The sequence below is a fragment of the Mustela nigripes genome, chromosome 8 (assembly GCF_022355385.1).
Source record: "Mustela nigripes isolate SB6536 chromosome 8, MUSNIG.SB6536, whole genome shotgun sequence".
In the NCBI taxonomy this organism is placed as follows: Eukaryota; Metazoa; Chordata; class Mammalia; order Carnivora; family Mustelidae; genus Mustela; species Mustela nigripes.
Window position 1 is genome coordinate 41,700,522 of NC_081564.1, and position 18,616 is coordinate 41,719,137.

At 37.7% G+C, this 18,616-nt stretch overlaps 1 protein-coding gene across 4 annotated transcripts in view; it reads left to right on the forward strand.

Annotated features, from left to right (window-relative positions):
- Positions 1–8,111, forward strand: part of YES1 (YES proto-oncogene 1, Src family tyrosine kinase) — a 66,370-nt gene extending 58,259 nt beyond the window's left edge. For all 4 annotated transcript variants that reach the window (XM_059409301.1, XM_059409300.1, XM_059409298.1 and 1 more), the window contains 4 exons: positions 1,215–1,291; positions 2,392–2,545; positions 3,894–4,025; positions 4,956–8,111. In XM_059409301.1, coding sequence (XP_059265284.1) covers positions 1,215–1,291; positions 2,392–2,545; positions 3,894–4,025; positions 4,956–5,164 — 572 coding nt within the window. In that variant the 3' untranslated portion in view covers positions 5,165–8,111. The remainder of the gene's footprint in view (positions 1–1,214; positions 1,292–2,391; positions 2,546–3,893; positions 4,026–4,955) is intronic.
- The last annotated feature ends 10,505 nt before the right edge of the window (positions 8,112–18,616 follow it).

Consider the following 18,616-nt stretch of genomic DNA (forward strand, 5'->3'; position numbering starts at 1 on the left):
TTCCATGATCTGATACCAGTCCATTTTTGACATTCATCGGTTGTCCCAGTGATGTCCTTAATTAACCGCACTTCCCCCCCCCATCCAGGATTTAATCTGTTCTTTTAGTTGTCAGTTTTCTTTGGTGTCCTTTAATCTGGAGCTGTCCCTCTTAGCTTTTCTTGTCTTTGATGACATTGTTACTTTTGACAAGAACACTATGTTTGTTTTGAAAATGTACCTTAATTTTGGTTTATCTGCTATTTTTTCCTTGATTAACTTCAGGTACATGGGAAGTTTTTAACTAGTATTACAAGAATAGCAACTAGACTTCTAGCCTTTCTGTTAGCTATTATTCATAGTGGTCTGCTGTTTCATGGTATCTTCTGCTAAAATTGAGAGGAGTTAATTCAACTAACACTCCCATGTCAGCTCGGCCACCTAGGTCTACTTTAAGTACCCCAAGATATTCCCAGTTGTCTGCACCCTTGATTCGGATTGACTTAAAAATACACAGGTATCTGATACTGCCTTTTGGATCAAAATTGGGATTGCTGATCTTGATCAAAGCAAAGAAGGAATGTCTACAATCTAGAGAGATTATTCAGTTTTCCATTATGTTATTAGAGAAGTTTTTAAAATTTCAGTTGAGAGACCTCTTCTAGAATAATTATTCAGAAGTTCCAAAGCTGCAATAAATATTAAAGAATAACAAGTTTTTTTTTTTTGTTTCTTTTTTATTTATTTGACAGACCACAAGTAGGCAGAGAGACAGGCAGAAAGAGAGAGGAGGAAGAGGCAGACTCCCTGCTGAGCAGAGAGCCCGATGTGAGGCTCGATCCCAGGACCCTGGGATCATGACCTGAGCCGAAGTCAGAGGTTTTAACCACTGAGCCCCAAGAATAACAAGTTTTAAGTTTTGTATTGTGATGCAGTGATTTGTTTGGAGGTGGGGGAATGTTCATTTCAATCCTAATTTAAAATTTGCTTATTTTCTGGGGTGCCTCGGTGGCTCAGTGGGTTAAGCCTCTGCCTTCGGCCTAGGTCATGGTCTTAGGGTCCTCGGATCGAGCCCCGCATCGGGCTCTCTGCTCAGTGTGGAACCTGTTTCTCCCCCTGTCTCTGCCTGCCTCTCTGCCTACTTGTGATCTCTCTCTTTCTCTGTCAAATAAATAAATAAAATCTTTAAAAAAAAATTTGCTTATTTTCTGTGAACATTTTTCTCTCTCTTATAGGGAGTTTATTGGATTTCCTGAAGGAGGGAGATGGAAAGTATTTGAAGCTCCCACAACTGGTTGATATGGCTGCTCAGGTATTTGTGCACTGCACATGCATCAATTTGCATTGATAGTGTACATAAACATGTAAAGTAATCATAATAGAGCTGATGTTTATATAGTGAAATCATGGAATTTTAGAGTGGAAGGAACATTAGAGATAATTCAGTCTGATTTCCTTATGTTATAGATAACATAGTGTCTGAAGACCTGCAGTATCTAACAGATTCATGTAATTTACTAGTATTAGAACCAAGCATGTAATTCCCAGTATGGTGCTGTCATGCATCATGTGAGCTTAGAAACCTGAGTTAACAAATATGAAATCTATATGTATTTCTATTTCAGCAGATAAATTTTAAGATAATGAATGATTGCTATTCCAAAGAAAATTTTGGAAATCTAAAGAATGTGCTGAACTTTTCATTTAATATAGTTGAAAACAAGAATGAAGATGGCAATATACACTGAAAAATGGGATTTTTTTATTCTTCTGAATTTGTGTTATTTTTGAATTTTAAATTACCATGTACGAGCAATTTTATATATTAAAAATTTTTTATTTAAGTATAGTTGACACAGTGTTATGTTAGTTTTAGGTATATAGTGTAGTGATCCAACAAGTCTATACTTTATACTGTGTTCGCAAATGTTGCTACCATCTGTCACCATATGATGTTATTACAGCATCATTGACTGTATTCTCTATGCTGTGCCTTTTAGTCCCCTGAGTTTTAGTTTTTAAATGTGAGTAAAAACTATTAACAGTTTCTGTTCAGAAATGTGGGAGATGTTCGAGGAGCCTTAGATTGGCTTTAGTCGACATGTCAGTTCTAAGACTGCTTTCTTGGTGAGCATTCAGATGTCCACAGACTCTCAGTTTAGAGAAGCTTTATACCAAGAAACTGCCCATGTGAGGATTTGGCATATGCCAAGCCTAGTCCATGGTCCTGTGTTCAAGCCTCTTAAACACAACAGTAGAGTTCAGCAAACCATTTTTGTGAAGGGCCATATAAATATTTTAGGCTTTGTGAGCCATATGCATCTCTTGTTTCTTCTCCTGTTCTCCCTTTTCTGATTCCCCCCTCCCTCCTTCCCTTTGTATCATATGTGTTTGTTTGTTTTCCTTTTCAAGATTGCTGATGGTATGGCGTATATTGAGAGAATGAATTATATTCACCGAGATCTTCGGGCTGCTAATATTCTTGTAGGAGAAAATCTTGTTTGCAAAATAGCAGATTTTGGTTTAGCAAGGTTAATTGAAGACAATGAATATACAGCAAGACAAGGTAAGATTACTTTTTTTTTTTTAAGATTTTATTTATTTATTTGACAGACAGAGATCACAAGTAGGCAGAGAGGCAGGCAGAGAGGCAGGAGGAAGCAGGCTCCCCGCTGAGCAGAGAGCTTGATCCCAGGACCCTGAGACCATGACCCAAAGGTAGAGGCTTAACCCACTGAGTCACCCAGGCGCCCCTATTTAAAGAACTATTTTATATTGTTGTGTATATACATAAGTATATAAGACACCTGTAATCTTATTTCCACTCTAAATGTCTAAGCTTCACAAAGGCTGTGTTTTTATGTCTCCCATAATGATTAGCAAATGCCTTGTGCATAAGAAACATACACTAAATATTTGAGTAAATATAGGCTTTTAAAATTAGAATTCAACAGAATGGGCCATCATCAACGAACAGTTAAGTATAGCCAATAGGTGCTAGACTTCCTTAAAGTTACAGATCCTATAATCATGTTTTTAGTTGCTTATCAGACTTTCTGCCTTTGTGGGGTTTTTTGTTTTTTGTTTTGTTTTTGTCTTTTAAGTAGACCTCATGCCCAGCATGGAACTTGGTATGGGGCCTAAACTGATGACCCTGAGATCAAGACCTGAGCTGAGATCAAGAGTCAGGTGCTTAATTGACTAAGTCACCCAGGCCCCCTTCTACCTCTATTTTCTTGAACAATTTTCTGTCCCCACCAACATTTCTTTTTCTTTCTTTCTTTCTTTCCTTTTTTTTTTTTTTTTAAATATTTTATTTATTTATTTGACAGACAGAGATCACAAGTAGGCAGAAAGGCAGGCAGAGAGAGAGGAAGGGAAGCAGGCTCCCTGCGGAGCAGAGAGCCCGATGCGGGGGCTCAATCCCAGGACCTTGGGATCATGACCTGAGCCAAAGGCAGAGGCTTTAACCCACTGAGGTGCCCCAACATTTCTTTTTCTTATGTCACTGGTTTATGAAAAAGAAATGTGATTTATTGTAGTATGAATTCAAATTTTAAAGAATTTTTCCCATGTATCTTGTACTTTTGAAGACTCTGACATTGATGACACATACAATAAAGATATTGACTAAAGATTAATCCTGCTTATGCCGTATTTATAAAAATATATATATTTTTAAAGATTTTATTTATTTATTTGAGAGAGGGAAAGAGAGGGAACACAAGCCGAGGGAGGCAGAAAGAGGAGGAGGACAGAGAAGGAGGAGCAGGGAGCCCAAGGTGGGATTCAGTCCCAGGACCCTGGGACATGACCTGAACCAAAGACAAACACTTAACTGACTGAACTGCCCACGTGCCCCCAAAATAGATTTTAATGAACAATTTACTTAAGCAAGATTGTCATTATTTTAGGTGCAAAGTTTCCAATCAAATGGACAGCTCCTGAGGCTGCACTATATGGTCGATTTACAATAAAGTCTGATGTATGGTCATTTGGTATTCTACAGACAGAGCTGGTAACAAAGGGCAGAGTGCCATATCCAGGTAAGTTGACATTTCATTTTAGCTCTTTGTTATCCCAAGACCCTTCACTAGAGTTTATTAGGAGCAAAAGCTGTAAGGGGAAGAAAAACTTTTATTTGTTCTCTTTTTTCCCTTCCCTCCCTTTCTTCCTCTCATTATTTTGGCATTGGATAGACTGCAGCCTTTGAGAATCATGATTCTTGAGATAGGGCAAACACACGAGGTGTGACCCATATTCACCTCAGCTTTCTCAAGACATTTTCCAAATGGGCCTTTTATTTCTACTATTCTCTCAGATAATAAGCATATCTTAAATATCCTGGGTCATCTCCCCAGCAACCTCCTTCCCTCCCCAATAATTGAGGGTCTGCTTAACCTATAATAACACAGGGTGAGCTACTAATGGAAACAGGATTACAAAGAAATACAAGAAAGAAATTGTATATAATTACTTGAAGAAAGGCAAACAGGTGATACTAGATAAGGAAACTTTCAGGGAAGTGCGTTGATATAGTTTCATAGTTAATATATTTGGCAAAACCAGGACCAGAACTTTCTTCTGAATTTGTTTGGAAGTTCTTCCATACATTATCTTGCCACTGTCACTCATTAACCCAAATTTGGTCCTTGTGAACTGTTAATATCAGAAAGGATCAGTACTTCAAAGTAGTACTCTAAATTCTCATTAATCAAATGGGGTTGGGTTTTGAAGGCATAGGGTTAAAATTAAGGTTTTAGGTGGAATGAAAAACAATTAGACATGTTGAAACAGATTAGCATTTTCTAAGCATTTGATATACTTGACATTTAGAATTTGTTGTTGTTGTTGAAAGTATTCTTTCACTTGATAAACTTACTATACCTTGAGTCAGTTAGTGGCTAGGGGATTTGTTCTGTCTTGCTAGTGGTGTTAGGGATCACTTTTTCTAATGTTTGAATCTTGTATGTTAGGTATGGTAAACCGTGAAGTGCTAGAACAGGTGGAACGAGGATACAGGATGCCTTGCCCTCAGGGCTGCCCAGAATCCCTACATGAATTGATGAACCTTTGTTGGAAGAAGGACCCTGATGAAAGACCAACATTTGAATATATTCAGTCCTTCTTGGAAGACTACTTCACTGCTACAGAGCCACAGTACCAGCCAGGAGAAAATTTATAATCCAAGTAGCCTTTTATATGCACACATCTGCCAAAATGTAAAGAACTTGTGTAGACTTCCTTACTTTACATACAGGAATCAAAAGAAGAAAGTTTTCTTCACTCTGCATGTTTTTAATGGTAAACTGGAATTCCAGATACGGTTGCACAAACTGCTTTTTTTTTCCCAAGTGTTAAACTCTAAAATACCAATGATGAATTTTCCAACTTATTTCAGGGTCCAAAGAAAGTACAGTTAATGATACTGATGACCGTGTGAGTGATAGCATGACCATGAAGAACAACAAGGCTGCTTCTTTATAAATCACTTCCTTTCTTTTATTCCCCAAACTCAGAGTCGTTAAGAGGAAAGTGTATATCATTATAGACAAAACTTGGGAGATAAAAACAGGTATACCATAATAAAATCTAAAGTCAAGGAACTTTATAGGACCAAACAATTCCATTCCAGTTTTTAAAGATGTCTTTCATTCATTGTTCTCACAAGCTTTTTCGAAGTTGAACAGTTAGTATACAATCTTATTAATATCTACCTTCTTTTGCATGGAAATGCACCAGGTTTTTAGAAGCAAAAAGGAATGTAAACAGCATCTAAAACTTGATTAAATGTTAGACGACAGTAGTGACATTTGAAAGTATAATGCACTATGTTAATACTCATACTCATGGAACTGGAAAGTAGAAGTTTTTCACTTTGATTAATCATTTTCTGAATAGCTCAGTTTAGAATAATGAAGGTAACTAGAAAGTGAGTTAATCTTTTATAAGGTTGTATTGATTTTCTTTAAGGCACTATATAATTGAAGTTGTACTGTCCAATCCAAGGGAAAATCTTTTAATATTTAGATAACATGAAAAAATAAGACCCGATATTTAAACAGTCCTTTTGAAAAAGTAGACTGGTACTGTGAGATATTTCTAGTATGAACTTACGGTGATGAGTGCCACAAATATGAAATATCACTAGATCAGGGACTTGAATGCACTTTTGCTATTCCTGAATATAGACTGACAGAGAAGAAAATATTTAAAAGAAATATGAGAAAAGAAAATGTGAAAATTTTATAGGTAGAGGGATGGAATGTTATGCTTAATGTTCATGTTAAGGAGTGATAAATGGCTTTGCTGGCACTCACAGCTCTTCACTCACCTGTTCTGAGATTTTAAGAGTTCCAAGGTATGTCTGAAACTAATCTTTCTTAACGTAAACACTAAATGAGCGTTCAGCCTCAAATAGCTAAGTTAAGGCTTCCCACTAATTCCAGTGATCGAGCTTTTATGTGAAACATTTTTAGAACTCCAGTTTTCAAATCTGTGTTTAAATCTATATTAACTTTTAAAATATACTTAATGGTGATCCTTTTTTTTCCCTTTTTAGAATTTAGTTGATTTGGGGAGGAAAACTTACTGAGAATAATAGAAGCAGTGGAAAGGGAGGGACAGGTTTTTTGCCCAAAGTGTAGAAGTGAAACTCAAAAGTTTTATGACTGACTCAAAAAGAAATTCCAAAATAGGAATTTAAATAGCATCATTACTGGCTTAAGTGTAGCAAAGGAACTGATTCTGACAAATAAAAGTATTTATGTTTTAAAATATTCTCCTTTACAGTCACACTTTTAAAGCAATACATCAGGTTCCCATATTTTAGAATTGTAATTCTTATTTTTCTGATCAATCTAGTAAGATCAGTGAGCTTTGTTGTATACTTGCTCTATTCACAACCCCTAACCCCAAGTTCCACTGTAACCTTGAAAACCAACAGTCCCTGTAATTATGATTTTTAACTACCATCACTTATATGATTTCATCATTAAGTTTAAAATTCTGTGCCATGGTAACTGTATTGAAATTCAGACAATTTTAAAACGTGACAAATGAGCTTCATTTAGGTTGGTCATAGCTCTGGTACTAAAAGTTGGAGGTTTCTAATGTTTACGTAACCCGTTTAGTATTCAGTCTCTCTTCCAAGAGTCTTCCTAGGACTCCTGTCATCATTTACCCAGAACATCTACAACCTGGGATGTCAAATTTTTAAAGGGCTTTATGGGAACTATGGTATTATAATTTTTTAAGCATTTAAAAAAGGATAACAAAATTATGTACTAATTGTGTTCAGAAAAATAAGTCAGGAAAAGTTGATGGTATTCATTAGGTTTTAACTAAATGGAGCAGTTCCTTATATCAATTGTATAGTAAGGAAATAAAACACTAACTTAATGTGTATTCAGTTTAAATGGTTCTGTATTTTTAAATTGCCAAGAGAAATAAAGAACTTTGTACATTTGAAGATTTTTTTTCCAGCAGCTTTTCATCTTCAGTGTCTTAATGTGGAATTCAACCCTCACCAGAAAAGGAAGCTGACAAAAACAACCTTTATAGCACAAACACTTTTTTTAATGAATAATGGTAGCCTAAAATGTAATATTTTTATAAGGTATTATAATATTGTTTTGTGGATAATTGAAATAAAAATTCTCATTGAATGCACCCATTTATCTTTCCAGCCACTATTCATATTTTCTCATCAGTTTTTTTAAAAATCGGTATTATAGCATATTCTGAATTTGTTCTTCCATTAGGAAAAAAGTGTTCAGTTATAACTCTTGAGCAGAGTTGAATCAATTCTTTATTAAATTCAGATCATTATTGAACTCATTCTGTGTGTTTAATCCCATGTCAGGTGAGTGACAATTTTATAAGTTTTTTGTCTTTTGGGTTTTTTTAATTATACCAGCAACTACAGTTAAATGTATTGTATAGCAAAACCTAGGTAGTTTGAGTGAAGCTATTCACAGTGAATATGTGTGAAGGATATAAAATAAAATGACCACTTTTGACCATAATGGACTTAATTTTCTAAAAATTAAAAATATGTGAGCCTTACTTCTGTGTGTATTTTACTCTTCTATTATAGGTGTAATGAAAATAAAATTATACTAAATTATGAATGGCCAATCTAAAGCATTTATTTCCAATAAGGTCGTATCATTTTCTTTTACCATTATCTAAAATAATCAGCTTTATTTTTCCCTGATGATTTCAGAACAGTACATTTAACCAACAAAAACATCATTTAGTAAACATTTGTTTAGTATTTTTATACAGTGTAGTAATAGTTCCTCAGTTTAAGAATGTTTTTCTAGTTTGCTGTTTGCCTTTTAATTTTACATGTAATTATTTCTCAATTAAGTTGTACATTTGTATGTTGTAAAATCTCCTTTATTATACTTAAAAAGCCTTTTACATCCCAAGATTAAATAATCATCTTCTCTGTTATATTTTATGCTTTCCTTTTTTACATTTCTCTTTAAGTTATCTTTATCTTTTAAGTTATCTAGGTATAAAATGTGATTTAAGGGTCTAGTGTAATTTTGTCCCATATAGTTAATTTTCCCAGCACCATTTATTGGTTAAACCATTCCCATTCCATTAGTTTGGGTTCTTTACTTTTATTATGCACATACCTACACATACCAGCTTTGTTCAATTAACTTGCTATTCTTCCATCAAAATAACACTTTGAATTGCCAGTCACTTGATAATGCATTTTAATAATTGAACAAGTTGTCTTTGGTATTCCTTTTTTGAGGCAAATCCTTGATGAAGTTGAGACTTTATTTTTTGTATTACCCCAAAATTCAAGTGATGTTTAGGTTTACATTATGCTTATAACTTGGAAAGAATTAATATCTTTAAAATCCATCTTCCTAGCCCATTTATGCAAATCTTCATTTACATCTCTTAGTAAAGTTCTTCTCTAAGACTTTTCTCTATGGAATTTGAAAGCTGAGTTTCATCTCATCTCATTATTCTCTAAAGATGTCACCCCAGTCACTGCTGGAGACCTCTGGGGTCTCCACTGGGGAGACCCACTTTGTTACAAAAGAAACCAACTTGTAGACATGAGGAAAATTGTGCCCCAGTAGCATTTATTTCCCTAAAATCAGCTCTTCTCCAGCCCTTCCTCCAGTTTTTCCTTTTCCTTTTTTTTTTGTTTTTTTTGTTTGTTTGTTTAAATGGCATCAAGTTGCGTTTCTGTCACCAGCAACCACAGTCCTGATTAATTAACGTTTAAATTGTCAATACAGAAAGGAATATTTATTAAAGTAAGCTGCTCATATATCGCTTCATCTGTTGGCCCCTCCACATCCACTCTGCTGACTGGATTCCTTCATTTTGGAGTCCTGTTGTAAGCCAGAGAGGAGCTCTAGCAGAAAATGGGACGAAACCGACAAGGGCAAAGTATTTCCCTATTTCCTCCTTTTGAGGTTGGATTGCCTATATCCTTCAACCAAAGGTTCCTTTCAGTATACCTCTTTTTCTTTTGGGGGAGTGATAACAGCTCTCATCCCTTATCTTTTCTGTTTAGGGGTAAGGTGCTTCTAATTTTGTTACTGCATTAATCCTGTGATTCCCTTATTCTGCCTGCCATTTTGTAAATATCTTTGATTCTTCTTTCCAGCTGGGACTCTGACTGATATTCCTCATGCTACTAATAACTGTAAAGTTTTTTTCCGGCGAGATAAACACAACACCAGGCAAAGTGGGTGCAAGGCAAGATTTATTAAAAACACTCTCCGTCGAAGTTTCAGGGCTCAGGAGAAGGGGAGCCAGGAAAGTTGCGCCAGGAGGAGGTGGGCACCCTCTGGCGAGCTTCCGCGACTCTGGAAAGCAGAGTGGCGGAAGTCGCGCCCAAGGCAGGGAGGAGGGGACTTTTAAGGGGTCTTGAGGGGAGCTCAGGGGTCTTTTGGCAAGTTTCCCTTATTTGGATATTTCGTCTGCTGGTCAGGGTCCCATTGGTCCGCTGGAGCCTGGGGCGGGGGTCTCAGATTCCTGCTTGTCAGGGTCCCATTGGTCCATGGGAACCTGGGCCGGAGGGTCTCAGATTCCTGCTTGGGCCTTTGTTCTCCTGTCCGAGCTCAGGTCTTGTGGCGGGAACTTTTGCCATCTTAAGTAGCCCTTTCTGCCAGCCCAACAATAACTATCAGTAGAAAATAACAAACTTAAATTATTGCATCAAAGTGACAGTTTATACAAAATAGTAACATTATTGGTAACAGCAACTTACAGCATCAAGTGTAAAATTACTGTAAGATCTTATTCTTTAATTGAGGTACAGTTAACAGACAACATGTTTCAGATGTACAGTATAATGATTTAGTATTTGTATGTTTTTGTAAAATCACAGTAAGTCTAGTAACATCTGTCAACATATGTAGTTACAGAGTATTTTTTCTTCTGATCAGAACTTTGAAGATCTCTCTTAACAACTCTCAGATATGCAATGTGGTATTAACTTTTGTTGCCAAGCTGAACATTACATCCTGATGACTTATTTTATAACTGGAAGTTTGTATCTTTTCGACTTTCCTCACCCATTTCTATCCCCCACCTCTGGCAACCACCTGTCTGTTCTCTGTATCTGAACTTGGTTTATTTATTTGCTTTTTTGGTTCCACCTATAAGTAAGATCACATAGTATTTCTCTTTGTCTGACTTATTTCACTTACAAAGGCCCATCCATGTTGTCTTGACTGGAAAAATGTCTTTCATTCCTTTGAGAGAATAACATAAAATGTATATATACACACATTTTATGTATCCATTCATCCATCAATGGACACAGGTTGTTTCCACATCTTGGTTATTCTAAATGCTGCAATGAATATAGGAATGCTTATACTTTTTTTGTGTGTTAATGCTTTTATTTTCTTCAGATAAATACCCAGAAGTGTAATTGCTGGGTCATATGGTAGTTCTGTTTTTAGTTTTTTGAGGCACCTCAAATTTTGAGGCACCAAAAAATTCCATAGTGGCTGCACCAACTTACATTCCCACAAGCAGTGTATAAAGGTTCCCTTTTCTCCACATCCTTGCCATCACTTGTTACTTCTTGTCTTGTTAGTAGCTATTTTATCAGGTGTGAGGCGATGTCTCCTGCTTCCATTTGCCATTTCTCTGATGATTAGTGATGTTGAGCATCTTTTCATGTGCTTATTGGCTATCTCTCTCTATATATCTTCTTTGGGAAAAAATGACTATTCAGAACTACCCTTTTTAATTAGATTATTTGTGGTTTTTTGTTTTGTTTTGTTACTAAGTTGTAAGATTTCTTGGGGCACCTGGGTGACTCAGCTGCTAAGCGTCTGCCTTAGGCTCGGATCATGATCCCAGGGTCCTGGGATAGAGCCCCACATTGGGCTCCCTGCTCGGGAAGCCTGCTTCTCCCTGTCACACTCCCCTTGCTTGTGTTCCCTCCCTTGCTGTCTCTCTCTCTCTCTCTCTGTCAAATAAATAAATAAAATCTTTTGAAAAGGGATGCCTGGGTGGTTCAGTTGGTTAAGCATCTGCCTTCAGTTCAAGTCATGATCTCAGGGTCCTGGGATTGAGTCCCACATCGGGCTCCCTGCTGGGGCGGAGGGGAGCCTGCTTCTTCCTCTCCTCCCCACTTAGGCTCTCTAGCTATCTCTGTCTCTCTCTCTCAAATAAAATTTGGGGGAAAAAAAGTTGTAGGATTTCTTTATGTTTTGGATATTAATCTCTTATTGGATATATGACTTACAAGTAATTTCTTCCATTCCGTAGGTTCCCTTTTCATTTTGTTGATGATTCTTTCTTGAATGAGCTTTGGTGTTTGTTCATAATCTTCCCTTATTATCCTTTTTTTTTTTTAAGATATTATTTATTTGTCAGAAAGAGAGAGAGAGAAAGCACACAAGCAGGCAGAGGCAGAGAGAGAGGCAGGCTCCCTGCTGAGCAAGGAGCTGATGTGGGACTCGATCCCAGGACCCTGGGATCATGACCTGAGCCGAAGGCAGCGGCTTAACCCACTGAGCCACCCAGGTGTCCCCCTTATTATCCTTTTAATGTTTATATGATCTGTATGGATACCTCCAGTTTTATTCCTGATTTTGGTAATTTGTGTCTTCCCCTTTTTTCTCATTAGTATAGCTTGTGGTTTATCAGTTTTAGTGATTTTTCTCAAAGAAGCAGCATTGTATTTCATTGATTGGTTCCACTTTGTATGAATGCACATGAGTGTGTTCTACTTCATTGATTTCTGATCTTTACTAATCCATCCTTTTGGGTTTTATTTGCTTTATTATTTTAGTGGTGTAGATCCTGTTCTTTTTCTAGTTTTTTTAAGATGGAAGCTTAGGTCATTGATTGGACATTTTTCATCTTTTCTGATCTGTGCATTTAATGTATTTTCCTTTAAATACTGCTTTAACTGCCTCCCATATATTTTGATATGTTGTGTTTTTATCATAATTTAGTTCAAAATATTTCCTAATTTCCAAGTTCTTTTTTGACCCACGTGGTATTTATATATATGTTGTTTAATTGTTAAGTATTTGGGGATTTTCCAGATATTTTTCTTTTTTTTTTTTTTCCTTTTCAAGATTTTATTTATTTATTTGACAGGAGTAGCAAGAGAGTATAAGCAGGGGGAGCAGCAGGCAGAGGGAGAGGGAGAAGCAGGTTCCCTGCTGAGCAAAGAGCCCTATGCAGGGCTCAATCCCCGGACCCTGGGATCATGCCCTGAGCTGAAGGCAGAGGCTTAACTGACTGAAGCACCCAGGTGCCCTCAGATATTTTTCTTTTATTAATTATAGTTTATTTCTGTTTTGGTGAAAGAACATTCTTTTTATAAGTTTAGCCTTCTTAAGTGTATTAATTATATTAAAATTCTGTTTTGTTGCCCAGAATATTCTGCCTTGATGAATGTTCCACGAGTACTTGAAAATATTATGCATCTTGGCTTTTGTTAGCTGGAGTTTTCAGGAAAAGGGTCAGTTTGGTCAGGTCAATTGTGTTGCTTAATCTTATGTATTCATATTGCTTTTCTGCCTATTCTTTCTATCAATTACTGAGAGGAATGTTAGAATCCTCACTATACTGGTAGATGTTTTTACTTTTCCTTTTAGTTCAGGCTGTTTATGTATTATGAAGCCCTTATTAGGTCCATTTCCATTTAGGATTGTTGTGCTCATGATAAATTGACCATTTTATTGTCATTAAATGTCTCTCTTTGTCCCTGGTAATATTCTTTAGCTAAAACCAAATTTCCATCTAGTATCATTTCCCTTCTCCTTAAGAGCTCCTTTTACTATTTCTAGGTGCACAGATCTGATAGCACTGCATTTAAAAGTTTTGACTTCTTTTTTGAAATATGTTTTAGCTCAGTTAAGAATTCTTGATTGACAGTTTTCTGTAGTACTTTACAGAAGTTTCTTCACTGTCTTCTAACTTGGATTATTTCTGTCAAAAAGTCTGTTGCTCTCAACTTTATTCTTCTATATGTAAAGGGGTTTTTTTCTCCCCCTCTGTATTTTAAAAATATAGTCTCTTAATTCTTGGTTTTCAACAGTTTATTTATGATATGCCTTTGCACAACTTTCTTTCTTTCTTTTTTTTTTAAAGATTTTATTTATTTATTTGACAGAGAGAAATCACAAGTAGATGGAGAAGCAGGCAGAGAGAGAGAAGGAAGCCGGCTCCCTGCCGAGCAGAGAGCCTGATGCGGGACTCAATCGCAGGACCCTGAGATCATGACCTGAGCCGAAGGCAGCAGCTTAACCCACTGAGCCACCCAGGCGCACCTTTGCACAACTTTCTTAAAGATTATTCTACTTAGGGTTCTTTGAGATTCCTAATTCAGTGGGTTTACAGTTTTATCAAAGTTGGAAAATTTGGGCCTATTATTTCTCAACTTTTTTTTTAAAAGATTTTATTTTATTTATTTGACAAACAGAGATCACAAGTAGATGGAGGGGCAGGCAGAGAGATAGGAGGAAGCAGGCTCCCTGCTGAGCAGAGAGCCCAGTGCAGGGCTCGATCCCAGGACCCTGGGATCATGACCCAAGCTGAAGGCAGAGGCTTTAACCCACTGAGCCACCCAGGTGCCCCACAACTTGTTTTTTTATTCACTTCTTCTGGGGACTTCAGTTACATGTATGTCAGGCCATTTAATATTGTCTCACGGGTCATGGTTGCTCTATTTTTTTTTTTTTTTTTCTGTTTAATCTTTGTGCTTCATTCTGGATAGTTTCTTTTGCTTTGTCTTTATATTCACTAATATAAAGCCTGATTGTATTGTCTATTCTTTCAATCCCATGTAGTATATATTTTTTATCTCAGAAATTCTAGCTTTAATTTTTTTTTTATGTCTTTCATATCTCTCTTCATTATGCTTACATTTCTCTCTACCATCTTGAAGATTTTTTATCTGGATGTTAGCACTATTGGGTCGGTTTTTATTATTTTATTAAACTTTCTCCTGTATGGATGATGTGTTTCTATTTTTATATATGCCTGGTGATTTTGATTTTGTGCTAAACACTGTACATTATAGTTTTGGGTTGCTGAAATTTTTTAAAAAATTATTTTAAATAATGTTGAATGTTGATTTCCTGCTCATTTTCTGATCTGGCTGGTGGGGTCAGGAATTTTTCTAAGCCCTGTTCAACCTTTGGGGATTGTTTTGTCTATTCCTTACTTGGAATCAGTTGACTCCTTTCAAGATTTACATTAAAGGTCTGTTAGGTGCAAAGCAATCTTTAATCTTAGAAGACTTTATCTCTACCTTGCTGAGGATTCTACCTAGTGTTCCATGTATTGTTGCCAAGAATAGACAGTTAGGAACATGTAACTACTTCTAACCCTGTGCAACTGCCAATAATTTTTTTTTTTTTTTTTAAGATTTTATTTCAGGGGCACCTGGGTGGCTCAGTGGGTTAAAGCCTCTGCCTTCAGCTTGGGTCATGATCCCAGGGTCCTGGGATCGAGCCCTGAGTCGGGCTCTCTGCTCAGCGGGGAGCCTGCTTCCTCCTCTCACTCTGCCTGCCTCTCTGCCTGCTTGTGATCTCTTTCTGTCAAATACATAAATAAAATCTTTAAAAAAATTTTTTTTTTTATTTGAGAGAGAGCAGGCAAGATAGCATGAGCAGGGGAAGGGGAGAGGGAGAAGCAGACTCCCTGTTGAGCCTGATGTGTTAAGAGGCTCAATCCTGGGGCGCCTGAGTGGCTCAGTGGGTTAAGCCTCTGCCTTCAACTCAGGTCATGCTCCCAGGGTCCTGGGATTGAGCCCCGCATCGGGCTCTTTGCTCAGCGAGGAGCCTGCTTCCTCTTTCTTTGCCTATCTCACTGCCTACCTGTGATCTCTCTCTCTCTGTCAAATAAATAAATAAAATATTAAAAAAAAAAAAAAAAGAGGCTCAATCCTAGGATCCTGAGATCATGACCTGAGACAAAGGCAGACGCTTAACTGACTTGAGTTACCCAGGTGCCTCTGACCAAGATTTTCTTGCCTGTTCCTTTTTAGTAGCTCTTCTCAAATTTGAGTAGTTTACTCTTATTCATGTGTCTATCAGTGCTCAACCAAATATTTGAAGGGGTCCTTCTGTTCTCTGCCTTTCAGACTATAGCCACATTGGCCTCTGCTAATACAAATAAATACTCATTTTTGTCACCTCAACACAGTAACACTGCAGGGCTCTGTTTGGCTCTCCCCCTACCTATGCCCCTTGCACTGTAACCTATAGATAGTGAGTTGGTACAATTGCTCTCTCGAAGATCAATCTTGGTCCATGTCTGAAGTCCTTTCAAATATTTGAGCTGGTTTTCTGGCTAAGATGGTAGAATAAATCCTGTCCTTGTTACTTTATTTTTCCTAGAAGTAACAGACCTATTAGTTGTAGTGATTTTTTTTTTAAGGGTCGTTAATTAGAGGGCAACATTTAGAATGGCTGGGTAGGCCTGCCCTGGTATAATAAGCTGATAACAGTACTAACAGTTTTCCAAAGTTCCCAGTTTGCTTTGGGAGAGTCCTAGATGGAATCTGGGGGCTGGTGAGGAAATAAGCAGATCCTAAAGTAAACCCTGATCACCACAAGGGCAACAGAAAATGGAGTCGTTTATTCTGAAATGTACCCCTGGGATCCAGCCCTGAACATGATTTTGAAAGGTCAGAAGGGACACAAGCCACCTCACCTAGAAGAAAAGTTACACACGTGGGGCCATTTGTCCCTCTCTTCCATAACCACCAGACAGAGGGCATCAAGTCCTAGCTTCCCAGAAAGGCAGAATGTGATGCTCAACAATAAATATTAATGGACATATGAACACTAATGTGAAGAAAACCACCATAAAGGAAAGAAATCAACAACCAAAAACTAACACCTAAGGAACCAAGCTGAATGGAGGCAACTAATGAAAACTTTGTTTTGAGATGTTTCAGCCATTTTTTTCAAAAGGTATGAAGGTACACCAGTCTCCTCATCTGTGGTTTTGCTTTCCCTGATTTCAGTCGCCTGTGTGGTTAGCCTGCTGACCAGAAGGAGATGGTCTTCCTGATGAATCCTCAGAAGTTCAGTAGCCTAACACTGCGAATTCACCTCATGTCATCATGTAGACATTTTATCTCACAGCATCACAAGAAGGGTGAGTACAGTACAAAAAAAATTTTTTTTAAAGATTTTATTTATTCATTTGGCAGCACAGGTAGGCAGAGAGAAAGGGGAAAGCAGGCTTCTCGCTGAGCAGAGAGCCCGATGTGGGGCTTAGTCCCAGACCCTAAGACCAGGACCCGAGCCAAGGCAGAGGCTTAACCCACTGAGCCACTCAGGCACCCTTACAAAAAGATTTTTTGAGAGACCACAGTCACTTAACTTTTATTTAGTATATTGATATAATTGTTTTGTTATTGTTAATCTCTTACTGTGCCCAATTTATAAATTAAACTATCATAGGTAAGCATGTATATATAAAAAAAGTATATCTTAAGATTTGGTACTAAGTGTGGTTTCAGTCATCCATGGTGGGGGTGGGGGTGGTCGTGAAATGTGACCCCTGCTGATAAGAGGGGACAACTGTATTATGAAAAGAAAATTTGGAAGTTTAAAATGGAATGAAAAAAACCCCTCAACACCAAAGGAAAAAAAATTGGGGTAAGTAGAAGAACATAGTTGGAGATCAAATCTGAGTTGGAATAATAAGCCAAAAATATACCCAGAATTCAGTACAAAAGAACAGAGTAAAAAATATATATATATTTTTAAGTGTGGATAATAGATCTAGAAGTTCAGTATCAATCCAGTTAAGTTCCAGATGGGGGAGAAAAAAGCCAAAAGAATGAACTAATGAAAGAAATAGGGCAAATTTTTCCAGCAAATTTTTCCAGCAAATTTTTGCTTCTGGTTGAAAGGATCCCTCAATTGTAGAACAGAATTTTTAAATTAATCATAAACACAAATAATGATATTTTAAAGCCATAAAGAGAACATCCAACCTTTATCTAGAGGGGGTTGAAACCCCAGCTTATTCTTAAAGAATGGAACTCAGGGGTGCCTGGGTGGCTCCGTAGGGTAAGGATTGGACTCTGGATTTCAGCTCAGGTCATGATCTCAGGGCTGTGAGATGGAGCCCCATGTCTGGCTTCCCACCCAAGGTGGAGCCTGCTTAAGCTTCTCTCCCTCTCCCTTTGCCCTTCCCACACTCCTCTCTTCCTTTGGGGGGGGAAGGGAGGGGGACTTAACCTTAAGTATTAATTTGAACTAAGACTTTTATATAATAAAACCAGCATTCAAATCCAGAAGAAAAAGACATCTTCAGAATACGAAGTACTCAGAATTTATTAACCAGGCCACAGACCCATTCTGAAAAAGTAAATTGAGCATATATTCCAGACACACACACACACTGTGGGTAGAGCAGGACAGGGAAAGACAAAGTCTCTTTCATATTAACACTTGAATTTCAGACTTCCCTTGGAAAATGAGAACATAAGCAATCCAGGGCTCTGATTCCCACTGGACCACTATAAGCTGGAGTTAACTGGCTACTGCTTTCAAAGAGTTACGGTCCTTAGCTACTGTCCCAGTGGCCTATTACTTCACTCTTTATTTGCTGTTGGTGCCCACCCAGCCTCCACAGGCATTTTAGTTGACCTTCTAAGCCTTAAGCCTAAGGAATTCATCCAGCAGGGTTATATGCATCCTTGAGGAGCAGAGGTGATGTGGGCATTCCTGAAAATATCCCTGCCATACCCAAAGAAACATGTTGATAGAATAGCATCTATAGCAGTGCTTCCCAGACATTTCATTTATTCTTCAAAGCATTCCCCAAAAGTAGGAACTGAAAGGGGGTGTGCTGTCCTTCAAAGCCAAGGATCAATGTGCCTTCTAATCCATAGCTTCCACCAAGTTCCCCCTTCAACAGTCCTTGCAGTCCAGAAGACGCAGCCCAGTATTTGCAGCCGGAACACTCCGCCACTAACTTTAACTTGCTGTGTGGCCTCAAACAAGTCACTCGATCTCTCTGAATCTCATTTCTACCAATAAAATGAAAATGACCTTGCAGAGCTGCAGCGAATCCGCGCCAGGGCCGGTAGCACGGGGTTGCAGACGCCGCCGGGAGCCGTCCCATGGAGCCCGGAGCCCGGCCTGCCCCTGGG